This window comes from Thrips palmi, unplaced genomic scaffold (assembly GCF_012932325.1).
Source record: "Thrips palmi isolate BJ-2018 unplaced genomic scaffold, TpBJ-2018v1 HiC_scaffold_15, whole genome shotgun sequence".
Taxonomy (NCBI): Eukaryota; Metazoa; Arthropoda; class Insecta; order Thysanoptera; family Thripidae; genus Thrips; species Thrips palmi.
The window spans coordinates 1,796,806-1,809,339 of NW_023144624.1; the positions used below are offsets into that span (position 1 = coordinate 1,796,806).

The following is a 12,534-nucleotide window of genomic DNA, read 5'->3' on the forward strand; positions in this document are numbered from 1 at the left end:
ATGTGGCAAGGCAAGACTGCTCACCTCGTTGGGCTGTTTGCCGGGGGCGCTGTGGCTCCTGGCGGGCGCCGCGTACCGGGCCGTGGCTGGGGAGGCGCCTCGCGAGGACGACGCCCCTGGAGTCACAGTCAGGGAGGGCGCCCCGGCCCCGGCCCCAGCCTTGCGCGTCATCACAGGGATCTTAACGGGAATCCCAGTCGAGACAGGAATGCCTCTGGCTTTGGGGATGGCCGTCGGACGCCTTGGGACTCCAGGGCCTGTGGCGCCAGCGGCCATGGGCTGTCGAAGTGACAGTGGCTTGGCTGCGTTTTGTTGAGATGATGCAAGCAATTTTGGCTGGCTGTTGGACAGGGATTGTTTGCTCCTGAGAAAGAAAAGAAAAAAATATTTGAAAAATGATGTAGCAGGTGGATTATGAGTGTTTTTGAAAACAGTGCCTACCTGCTATTCTGCATGCCGATATTAATGCAATCAGCCAAAATGTCCTCATCTTCGTCTTCATTCTCTTCACCTTCACTGACAAGGGCAAGCTCCTTCTCCACATCCGTTTTCTCCATTCCCTCATCTCTGCTCATGCTACTTCGGCCTGATCTAGATGGACCATCCTAAACACAAAAAAGTTTTCATGAAAGATACAGAGGTTGTGAAATAAACCTGATGCAAATAAAAAGTGCAAGAGAAATAAATTACCTTGACATCTCTTGGCTCATCATCAATAGACAAAGAGCTGAGACTAGTTGCTCTGGAGAATTCCAGAGGGGTGTCTTCCACCTTGTAATCAGCCATTTCATCTTCAAAAACACTGTTCCCAGCAGCTTTGTCCACAATGGGGTGGGCCAAAGGGCGGGTCGAACCTATCAAAACGATAGCACATTAATTTTCACAAAACTTGGAAGGAGTGATGCAACACAGTATACAAAACAAAAGAACAGGAGACAATACCTGTGAATCTTGCAGGAGGCACCCTTAATGGTGAACTCCCAGCATCAGAAAGGCGGTTTGTGAATTCAACAGGAGCCTTAGGATGCCTTGGACTAGCAGGTACTAGTTGAGAAGGTGAGTCTGGAAGTTCACTTGGTGAAACAACCCCACTTGTTAAACGAGAAAACTCGCTCACAACAGAACTACGATCATCCAATATTGACTGTTGTTCATAACTAGACAATGACCCCAAGGAACTCGCCCGAGAAAACATGAGGGGAGTTTCTTCGGCATAGTGATGGTCGGAATTCATCTTTGGGATCTTGCTTGCTGTAAGGGGCAACAGAAAAAGTTACCGGTAAATGATTGTTGAAGCATGTATTTGTGGTTAGAAACACATGTATGAAATAATGAAAAATACAAACCTTCCTGATGTTGGCTTTGCCCTTGATTTTCTTGATGTCTAGGAGGAGTGCCTGGGGGAGTTGCTGCTCCAGCATTTGACTCACATTTGTCAGCGGGCTTATCAGTGGACTCTACTACTTTACCATCAATTTCATCAACAACTTGCTCAATTTTATCTAGAGAATTAAGAGAATCAAAACGTGACATGCACACACCAGGTGTGCCCTCATCACAGAACTGCACTGGCTTTTCAACTGGAGAAATTGAACCAGACTCGACAACATTGTCAACTTCTAATATTTTTGGATCATCAGTTTTTATCTCAGGTGCTGATAACTCCTTCAGATCAAGACTAGTACCTTCTTCCTCTGCCTTAAGCTCCTTATCATTTTCTTCTTTGACAGGAGGCTCAATTCGAAGGTCTGAAAGTGACGTTGCAGTGGAGAAATTGTAAGGAGTTTCATAAGGAGTCCCCTCGGTGCAATACATCTTCACTGAATCTTCATGAATGGATATGGGGATTTCCTGGGCTTCAAAACTATCTGAAAGCTCATCATCCTCCTCACCATACTGTAAACTGTAGTCAGTAGGCTGGTCTAAATCAGTTTCTGCATAGTCACCATAAACAACAGTTTCCTTGTTTCCATTCTTCGATTCCGCTTTTGCAGCTCGCGGCTCTGCTTCTGGGACTGGCTCAGCCTCAGATGCATAGCGACGGGCAAAGTCAATAGGTTTGTCTTGGCTGGGGTTCTCCAAGTCTTCTTCTACACCAGACTCCAGGAATTTGTTACGAACCGGCACATAAGGATGTGCTTTTGGGACTCTAGTTCTTGCTGCAGCAACAGGAGTGGATGTGGTTGCGTTCAGTGTGTCGTTGTTATTAAAGTTAGAGGATGAAGCACATTCTACAGCCTCCTCCTTTTCTGAGAGAGAGGTTGAGGCATTGATTTCTTCTTTTTCAGAAAGAGGCTGCTTTCCTTCACCTGCAGTTTCCTCCCAAGCTTGACGTTTTGGAATCACATCTTGGTTTTCTTCCGCCAATTTGATACCAGCAACACCATTCTCAAGAAGATTCATGTTGACATTGTTCTGATTCTGGTCAGAAGAGACATTCATAGAAACCACAGCAGTGGTCTTTCCATTTGGAGTTCCTGTTGAGTTCAGATTGTTTAGATATCTTTGGAGAAACTTACGATCTGACACAGTTCTTGTATCAGACTTTCCCGCTTCAGACCCAGTTCTACCTGAATCACTCATGCTTGAGTTCAATCTTCTATCATCTCTTGACGGACTGTCACTCGTCCCCGTTCTCATCAGACGCTCATACACTGAATCTGAATGTGTACTAGTGACAGACTCTTTGCTGTCAGAGTGGGAAACTGCATTGGGTCGAATTTTAGTTGTAGGCTTATGAAGAGGTAATGGTTGCTGAGCTCGTTGACGGAAAATATCCCGCTCTGTCAATGAAAATACAAATTTATCATCTCTCAAGCCAACAGTGGATGTTGAAGGAGATGTGGATGGCTCAATGTTGTCAAATGTTTCTGTCAAAGTTTGATCAAGTTCTTGTTCTAACGCCTTTTGCTTCCTTGCATACAGTCCTGGCAAACTCTGCAAACCCAGACTTCGGGCGGTGGAGTCCAAATGGCGAAAGCAAGAATCATCATTTTCTGGTTTGGCAGACAATAGATTCTTAAGAGTTGCACTCGATCCCATTGAAATCATTTTGTGCTTAGAGTGAACCTGCAATAATGAAAAGAGAAATTAGCAGATTGTCCCACTCCAACTACCATGAAGTACATACTCCAAAGAACATGTCATGGAACTACCTTAGGAAAGGGATACTTACCAAACTACGAAGCATATTAGGAGCACCTAATGCCCACAATGTTCTTTGATCTTCTTGACATCGAGCAGACAAATTCCATAAAGTTCCACATGCATTGCTAACAATAGTCAAACTAGGAGATTTTAACTGCTGCAGAAGTACCTGCAGGCAATTGTGTTCGCGCAGAATAGATCTAAAATCAAACATAAAGAAAATTATATAGGTAAGGTGCCAGTCAGATATTTCACAGTCCTGGGGTATCAACAAATAAACCAATTTACCTGTAGTCTTCACGGACAGCCACATGACTAGATATATTGCGCAAAATGCCACCAGCATTTTCTATGATTGCCAGAGTTTTTGATGGTGCTTTGTAGCTCAACATCTGAATGAGGAACACTAAAGCTCCCTCAACAGCACAAATATCAACCTGAATGGAAAGAAGTCAATCGGTTCACTATGTATTTCTGACGAACAATTCAATGACTATTTGAGGTGTAAAACTGTACCTTGTTCAGACTGCAGTGAGCTGAAAGGTTCCACAGAGCAGAGAGAACTGACTTCAGTGTAGACTCCTTCTGGGCTTCCATAGCTGAGCACATAAGGGCTGTAACTGCTCCAACCTCCCGAAGTGTCTGTTTACTTTGAGAATCAGCTCTCCACGAAAGATTCCGTAGTACAGATGCAGTCACCTACAAAAATTCGTGTTTAGAACACAGGTTTACAGAACAAATCAATTTATCCAGTAAAGGATGCAGAGATGTTCAGACTGACCTGACGCAAGTCCTCACTTGGAGAGGCAAGTTGGGCAACAAGAGCTCGCATGGATTCTCTGAAGGAGCAAAGCAGGGCTTTGTTCACTCCATCCCCAAATGTTAAATTAGTTAATGCCATCCCAGCATATCTGCGTAGAGTTACACAATTTTGGTCATTTGTAGTGCTGCCATGAGCCTCATGGTCCACCTAGAACAAACAACAAAAAAATAAAAATGAATGAATAAATAAAATGACATACCATAAAGATGAAAAGTTAAAAATAATTTTTGCAAGGGACTCAAGTTGAATTGAGTGATGCTCCTAAGCTCACCTGAATTAACTGGGCTATGGCATATAGTCCTCCTAGCTGACACATAGCATGTCTATGCTCTTCATCAAATGACAACTTCATCAGAGTTGCTATGGTTTGCCCAGGATGCTTATCACCATCATCTGCTGAGAAAAGTTGATTTAAATTTCTTAAACTATTAGAGTATTAGAGACTAATGAACCTTGGAGAGAGCAATTATCATACCTGAATTTGAAGAAATGATTTCTTGATCTTGGCCGCTCCGAAGTGAATCACAGTACAATCGAATTTGTTCTAGCAATTTGAGGACACGAGTCTCTCGTCTGCCTCGTTTCTCATCTGGATGAGCATGAACCATATTATGAAGGGCCTGTGCTGCCCTGTTTCGGGTATCAGCATCTTGCTCAGAAGAATGTAATAATTGGACTAGTAGTGGAAGACAACCTGAATTTTAAAGACATGTATTAATATCACATAATGGCAGTACTTCTAAACCTAGAAGGACACAACAGCTAACAGGCAGGTTTACCTGACTGCCTCATGGCAACACAACTGTCGGGCGAAGAGCTCATGGCAAGCAGAGTTCGACTCATATCCTGACGGTCATGTGTGCCAAGCATGGACAGCAATCCATAGACCATCTCTACTTTGGCACCAAGCTGCTGCTGGCTGTGGACTCGGCGAGCAAGGCCAGTCAGGGGTGATGGTCCAGAGGCTACACTAGAAGATGCACTCATCACACTTGTGTTGTCCTGCACATCACAGAAAGACAAAATAGTTACAAAATCAAAGGGCAATCACAAATAGATGAGTATTTGAAGAAAAACATACCGAGTGGAAGCGTCCATTGGAGGAAGACATGGGTGGGCCACCCAGGCTGCTTGGGCCTGAATGCCAAAGCGAAGGGTCAACGGGTGGCCATGCACTGTTGTAAATCGAAGCAGTGGCAGTTGCTTCTTTGTCACCAGCAGCTGCTACATTGTGAGGATCAGTGGGAGTACCCGGTGTTCCCGCTTGAGTTTGAGTTGCACTGCTTGTCATCTGTGTTACAGTTTTGTCAAAGTTCTCCTCCTCAGAGTCTGAGAAGTTTTTCTTGTCGCTTGCCTGAAAGGGAGAGATTTTGCTATTAGTGACAAAAGATTTTGAACCCAACACGTTAAAAAGACATTGAAAAGAAAACTTGTACTTCTTGATAATGATCCAAAACATAAACGGCAAGCTTACTTCTGGTGATGTTCGCCGTTCATCTTCTTCTTTGACCTCAACGACATGCTCCTTAGAAAGGTGCATCGTATTGCTTTGCTTATTTTCCGTGCCAGTGTTGGCACCGTTAAGAGAGGTAGGTCGCAGGTTGAGGGCAAGGCCAAGTTGAGCGAAGATGTTGGCAGCTCCTGTCACCTCACTGCCGAGATCTCCTCCAGTTCCTCCATTCTGAACTAGCACCTGCAACAAACATCACGAAAACATCAAGACAGGTGCAACCAGTGCCAGTAAACCACAAACACTGAGGGAACAACCATCAGCACAGTGCAGTCCCCGAACCCCCCTGCGAAAAAGTCCTAGCCGCAGTGCCAACGGACCAAACACACCGCGCAAATAGCAACAGAGCGACGCGAAACTATCGAATTCACCACTGTCAAAACGTAAACAAAGACCCCATAACCTCTAAGGCGGCCTGGGGGACCAGCTGCCCAGCCACACTCACTTCAGTTTGATTGGCAGGGCGCTCTGCTTGTGTCGGCACTTGTCCGGTTTGGTCGAGGATCATGGCTCCAGGAGCTGTCACTCTGTCACTACACTGCAAGGGGCGGAATCACATGACGATCATCAGCGGCCCGAAGTGGAAGTGGAGTGAAGGGAGACTCCGAGCGGCCCGGCCGGTGCAGACGGAAGGCGCCGGCACCGCGCCACCGGAGGGGAGGGGCAGGGAGGGGAAAGGAGAGGAGGGGAGGGTGGGGAGGGGGACAGGCAGACAGCGGTAGGCAAGCAGAGGGAAGTCAGAGCATGGGCTGATCGTTTAAATGTATTGTACCCCCATGGTAAGAGTAAGCCAAGCCCCAAGACGTCCGTTGTGGTCTCGTCGCTGTCTCTCTCGCACTCATGGGCCGGGCCGTAGGGCACCGTAGGGCGCAGGAGATGAAACGCCGCTACTTCCGGTCTTCCGGCCGCGCGCTCGGCGGATGGCGGATCCCTGCATCTCTCGTTCCCCCAACTCACATCGACTAATCTCGGGAAACGTGAATAAAGCGCAGCCGGGAGCCGGGCCTCTGTCTCACTCGCACCCCGAAGCACCCCGAAGGCTGTGCCCCCCACCTCGCCCCGCCCCTTGGAACGCGACGCGGCGCGGCGTCTTTTCTGGCTTGCTTTTTACGCATCCGCCACTTGCCTGCAGCGCGCTGCAGCGGCAGGAATTGTCTCAATTGAATCAGCCACTCAACGGAACGACTGGCAAAAGGAAAGAGAGGGGAAGTGCACCTCCTGTCCCTTCCTTCCTGCGCTTGCAGTGCCCCGAGTACGCCGACGGCCGTCCCCGGCTGTCCCCGGCCCCGCCACTAAGTGCGTCACGTTCTTGCAGGTCCCGCAGGCCGAGTTCGCCGAGGGCTGTTTTGCGAGGGTCGGCGCAGGGGCTCGCGAGCCTGCTGCAACCCTTGGGGCGTGCCAGGGGCGTGCCAGGGGCGTGCCAGGGGCGTGCACTGCCGGAGCCGGCACGGGGCTCAGGGTCGGGGCGCCGCGCCCGCCCCGCCCCACCCCTTGCATCGGCATTCCCCTCGGCGTGTACGTCGCGGTGCGTGGCGTGGCGGTGGGGTGTGACGAGGCGCAGGGCAAACCGTAGGCCAAGGGGGTGGCTCAAACCGAAAATGAGTCGCGACACGCCAAGGGGCGAGGCGCCGAGGCCCCGCCAAGGGCTGGCCGAGGACGCGAAGGGCGCAAGGGCGCGCTGCCCCCGGACACGCCCAGCCCGCCCAGCCCGCCAGGCAGGCCGTCAGCCAGCCGCGTCGTGTCCGAGACGGAGCACGCGTTCGTGGCAAAAGAGTGATGTTTGCGCGCCCAGCAACAACGCCCACCTCACACCGACTTGACTCATCCCTGCCGTCGTCGCCCCCACGACCAAACCGAACCGAGCGCTTCCGCGGTGCGGCCGGCACGGTACGGGGCTTCCCGTCTCGACCGTCTCCACTTTCACCCCAACATCAAACACATGCTGCGTACCCGCGCGCCCTCACAGCTCGCTTCGTCTGCAGTTTTGGACGGTGAGACACCCTAGCGCAGCTGACTATAGAAGGGGGGGCACCTTAAGCACCTTTAGCAAATGTGGCCACCCCAAACGTGAAATTTGGTCTGGAAGTACGTTACCGAGCCCCTTCCCCTTCCCAAGAAGCAGCGATGGCGATTTACAGTCAGTCCCCTCCGATCACTCCAACCGGGGCAGGGCGGGGCGTGGCCCCACGTCGCTCTCGCTGTGCGTTGCGCCCAAATTGTATTTACGGCCTCTGTCCCCCCCCCACACGGCGTCTGCGCGCCGCCACCACTGGTGTGGACAGCACGTCGCCCCACACATTCAACGCGAAAAAACATTTAGGAACGCCCGAGAACATTAGGGTTTCCAGTTGATCGACAAAGGGCAGGGCAGAGCCGCCCGCCGAGAGAAATGAAATGGATCGTTGTTAGGGGACCAGACTTGTTACGAGACTGTTCGAGTTTTGCTTTCAGAGTTCACGGGTTCCATCGAAGCAATCAAAGATTTGACGACAGGAACCAAGGCTTTTCAGTGCCTGTAGCTATGGTTGATGCCGGCAGCTCCGGACGCCAAAAAGATTCGACGTGGTGAAAGTGAAACGTGAATCGGACAGATACTCCGTCGGTGGCAAGAAACGTGTCCGCTGGGCTGTGGGTGGGCCTCTTGGCCCTGCCGGGGCCCCGCCAGGCGATTTAGGCACCCACTTTCCAGACAGTTGACAGTCGAGCGCAGTCTGGCAAGGCTGGCAGGGACTGCAGCTAATTACCCCCCCCCCTTTCCACACACACACACAGACACTGCACACACAAACACAAGTGCGCGCACGCACACACACACACACGCACAGTTGCATAGCAACGAGCAACACAGACACTAAACGCACGCACGTCCTCGCAGAGAGCGCGTGCGCACACACACACGCACGAACACACACACACAGTGAGCCTCGCGAGTTTATTTTCAGCCCCAGACAGAGCCATCGCTGGCTAAAGGCCTCGCAGTGCAGTGACACCAGCCGAGCGGTTCAAAGAGTCGTTTCGTCGTCCTGTCTCTGTCGAACTCATGGGGCTCTCCGTGTGGGTGCGAGGGAGACAGGGCGACAAAACCGCTCTTCGGAACCGCTCGGCAGTGACACCACGGCCCAGGCGTGCGTGCGGTGCGACAGCGAGCGCTTTGATTAATTAGTTTGGAAAGTTGGCACGCGTTGGCCGCCGAGAACGCGCCATACGCGCCGCCATGCAGACTCATCAACCAGTACGGCGGTACTGAAAACCGATTCCAAAAGCCGCTCTGTCTCTCTCGCGCCCGTACGGGACGCCCCATGAGTGCGAGAGAGACTCTCGGAATCTCGTTGCTCCGCGGCACCGCAACCCCTTTCATCCTCATCCTTCTGCCGTGGGCTTCGGCTCCGGAGAAGGAGAGAGTCTTCTTTGCCGCGGCCTTTCCGCGCCGCGTTGCGTTCGAGCTTCGAGTTCGAGCCTCGAGTTCGAGCTTCGAGCTCTCGAGCCTGCAGCAAGGGGCACGAGTTGGCAGGCCTGGCCGAAGCCTGGCCGAAGCCGAACGCTGCCGAGGATCAGCAGGCCGCCCTTCCAGCAGCAGCAGCAGCATCACTGTTGGCGCGCTGCCAGCCCAACGCAGAGCCCTGCACTGCAAGCCCCTGCAAGCCCCTGCATGCCCCTGCAGCGCTGCGGCTAAAAAAGCCACTTCCAATTACTCTAGTCTTTCGGTCTCGTTGGAGGGGAAAGGGAATGCCACGGCCCGGCCGGGGCCCGCGCGCGACACACTGTGCTTCACATGCTGCTTCACGCTCCCCGCCGCCATCGACGGGCAGCTTGGACGAGACCCGATGTCGTGTGATTCTGCCTGATCGTTCCGGTTTTCGTTTGATTTCGGATGCCTGCGCTTCATTTTGCCAGATAATTTTCCACACGAGTTTTTGCTCGATTTCATGTCTCGGTGTGCACATGATTGCGCTAGCTGTTGCTCCCCCCGGGATTTTGTTTGGTGTACCGGGCCGTGTTTGGCCGGAAGGCCTCGTCCCCGCGCAGTGGCCGGGGGGTAAACACAACGACGCCAAACGTTTATGATAGAAAACTGGGCCAAGAGCCGAGCGCAGAGAGCAGTAGTAAACCAGGGACAGCGGAAGAGGGGAAAAGGGAGGGGGGGGGCTGGTAGGAGGCATGGCAGCCAAAGGCAGCCTCGGGTTCAGACAAGCAGACTTAAACCTCCAGTAGACTGGTTCGGAGACGCGTTTTCGTCGCTGTCCCTCTCGCACCTAAACGGGACGCCCCATGAGCGCGAGAGAGAACTCAGCAGGCGCCAAGGTAGGCAACGCGCTCCACTTGGCCGCCATCGGGTGGCCTACCCAGAGCCCAGCAGGCGCCAAGGTAGGCAACGCGCTCCACTTGGCGCCATCGGGTGGCCTACCCAGAGCCCAGCAGGCGCCAAGGTAGGCAAACGCGCCCACTTGGGTGCCATGGTGGCTACCCAGAGCCAGCAGGCCCAAGGTAGGCAACGCGCTCCACTTGGCCCATCGGGTGGCCTACCAGAGCCCAGCAGGCGCCAAATAGGCACGCTGGCTCACACTTGGTCAGCCATCCAGTGATTGGGCCTCCACAGGCACCCCAGTGTGGCCCAGCCCTGGACCAGTGGGGCCTCTGCGGAGGCGGCCCCACAGGCCCTGGATGTGCCGACGTCCCCTTCGACGCACGCCCAAAAGCCCCAGCGAAATCGATGCCCCCGCCCCCTCCTTAGTGCGCGCACCGCGGCGCCCAAACAAGATGGCGGCTACCTTGTCCAGCTCCAGGGTGCCGTTGTTGTTGTCGATGTTGTTGTTGTTGCAGTGCTGCAGGCGCGGCGCGGCGCTGTGGTGCCGGCGGTACTGGCGCAGGTACTCGTCGTTGTCGTTGAGGACGGGCAGCGGCGGCAGCGGCAGCTCCACGGCGTCGGCCGTCTCGTCCTGCTCGGCGAGGTGCTGCACGGCGTGCTGCACGGCGTGGTGCTGGCTGCGCCGGGACACGCGCTCGTTGCGCCGCGTCTTGCTCGTCTTGTCGTCCACGTTGTTGTTGAGGTTGTTGTTGTGCAAGTGCATGTTGTCCAGCAGCGACGACGAGCACGACGGGTCCTCGCTGGCGCTGCGGCGGCTGCGGTGGTGGTGGCCGTGGTGGTGGCGCCGCTTGCTCTTGGGCACGGGCAGCATGGAGGGCCCCATGGACGCCATGCTGGCCAGCAAGAACGACTCACAGCGTCACACGACGCACACACACACACACACACACTGAAAGCGAACGACGGCGACGGGCGGCGCGACTACGGGCCGGGGCGGTTCGCGGACCGAGCCGCGAGGGCAGCCATGGCGGCTGGCTGACTGAGGCTCGTCGCGCTCGTCGCTCGGCAGGGCCTGGGCCTCGCCTCACGCCTCGGCGCCACCCCCGCCACGCCCCCCGCGGTGGCCTCCGCTCGCTCCGCTCTGCGCGGCGGGGATCGATACCGGCCGGGGCTGCGTGCGAGGAGCGCGGCGAGGGCCGAAGGGCGGAGCAGGCGAAGCAGGCCGTGCGGAAGGACTAGGGGCACGCCGACACGCTGCGACGACACGCACGGAAGCGCTTCGCACGCGCTCCCGGCGGCCCTAGGCTGCCTAGGCGCACCGACTACCCGCCCGGCCAGCACGCCAGCACGCCTACCCAGCCCCCAACAGCTGACGGCGCAGGTCCAGCACCGCTAGTGCTGCCGCCCTGCCACCCCGTCGCGCCGCCGAGCACCCAAAACACTCCAGTTATGAGGGTGTGCAGGCCCGGCGTGTTTCCCACCGAGGCGAGGGGGCGCGCACGTCTTCGTGTTTTGCAAGAAAGGCAGAACAAACAACGCCTCCGGAGAAGGGTTGAGTTGAGGAACCCCAAACAACAAAACATCAATAGTGGTGTAGTCTCTCGAGTCAAGTCAAGGCTGCCGCCTCCGGGACTGCCTACCCGACAGGCCGGCCGAGGCAGGCAGAATGCCAGGCGGCAAGGGGTGGGCACTGCAGGGATGCAGCTCTGGGTGCGGATCCACGCCGGGGCCAGCGGGCCACCCCAAGCAGGCCGACAATGCAGTCGGCATGTTCGGCCGGACTCGTTCCTGCCCTTGTCGTCCGAGTCCCAGAGGCGGGCAGCTGCAGCTGGCGCAGGGTCCAGCGGGGCCTCGGGGGCGCAGGCGGCGGGGCGGGGCGGGGCGGGGCCCCGGGGGAGGGGGCGCATTGGGCGCAGTGCAGCTCACGGGGGGGCGCCCGGGAGCCCCCTAAAGTGCCCGAGAGGTCTGCGGGGGCGTGCGGGGGCGTGGCGTGGCGGCTGGGCGTTGGGGCGCTATAGAGACGTTAGTCACGCTCGCACACCCCAAACAGGTCCCCTACTGCCCCGCCGGGGGCCGCGCCCCTCCTGGGGCCCGATCAGGGTGGGCCGGTGTGCCTGCACCTGACAGCTGAGCACGCCCCACGGACTCCCACGCCACCTGTCGCGAACACGCACACACACGCACGCACAACGCCAACACAGCATCGGGCCTCGCAGTGCGTGCCTTTGGTCCGGCACGCACGCACGCACACACACACATACACGTACAGACTCACACACACACACACACACGCCGACTCGTGCGCGCCTGCGTTTTCACCACCTTGGCGTGGAGGACTGCGGCGGGCGGTTTACTTCCGAGGTGCACGAACGGCCAGCATCCGGTTTGACCTGCAGGCTGGCTGGCTGGCTGGCTGGCTGGCACTCCCGGCGCGTGGTGCCTGGCATGGCAGGGTAGGGCAGGGCCCGGCAGCCCGCCAATGAATTACCCGCTATCGGCACATTCCTCGTTCCTCGCGCCCTTCCCCGCCCCCACCTAAACGGGCTGCCGGCTGCAGTGCCGTCTCTCTCGCACTCGCGAGGCGGCCCGCAGGCCCGCAGGTGTGCGAGAGAGGCAGAGCGATGAAGCGCGCTGTTCGGGGCCTGCCAGCCGCGCGGTCTGCAGGCCCTGCAGGCCCTGCCCAGCCCTGCCCAGCCCAAGCGGCCAGTGGAAGTAACTCGCGCCGTCCGTCTTGGCGCCCCACACCAT

General features: G+C 55.6%; 1 protein-coding gene across 8 annotated transcripts in view; it reads right to left on the minus strand.

The window, feature by feature from the left end:
- Positions 1-12,534, minus strand: part of LOC117641605 (adenomatous polyposis coli protein-like) — a 36,955-nt gene that overhangs the window by 6,618 nt on the left and 17,803 nt on the right. For 2 of the 8 annotated variants that reach the window (XM_034379072.1, XM_034379070.1), the window contains exons 1-15: positions 10,250-10,789; positions 5,445-5,663; positions 5,052-5,324; positions 4,750-4,972; positions 4,446-4,664; positions 4,242-4,363; positions 3,929-4,117; positions 3,664-3,846; positions 3,436-3,584; positions 3,176-3,347; positions 1,347-3,069; positions 943-1,251; positions 691-854; positions 442-605; positions 25-364 (exon numbers count right to left, since the gene is read on the minus strand). In XM_034379072.1, coding sequence (XP_034234963.1) covers positions 25-364; positions 442-605; positions 691-854; positions 943-1,251; positions 1,347-3,069; positions 3,176-3,347; positions 3,436-3,584; positions 3,664-3,846; positions 3,929-4,117; positions 4,242-4,363; positions 4,446-4,664; positions 4,750-4,972; positions 5,052-5,324; positions 5,445-5,663; positions 10,250-10,678 — 4,878 coding nt within the window. In that variant the 5' untranslated portion in view covers positions 10,679-10,789. Of the gene's footprint in view, positions 1-24; positions 365-441; positions 606-690; positions 855-942; positions 1,252-1,346; positions 3,070-3,175; positions 3,348-3,435; positions 3,585-3,663; positions 3,847-3,928; positions 4,118-4,241; positions 4,364-4,445; positions 4,665-4,749; positions 4,973-5,051; positions 5,325-5,444; positions 5,664-5,737; positions 5,757-5,925; positions 6,116-10,249; positions 10,791-12,534 lie in introns of those variants that run through there. The other 6 variants (XM_034379073.1, XM_034379077.1, XM_034379071.1 and 3 more) reach the window with 5 other exon arrangements.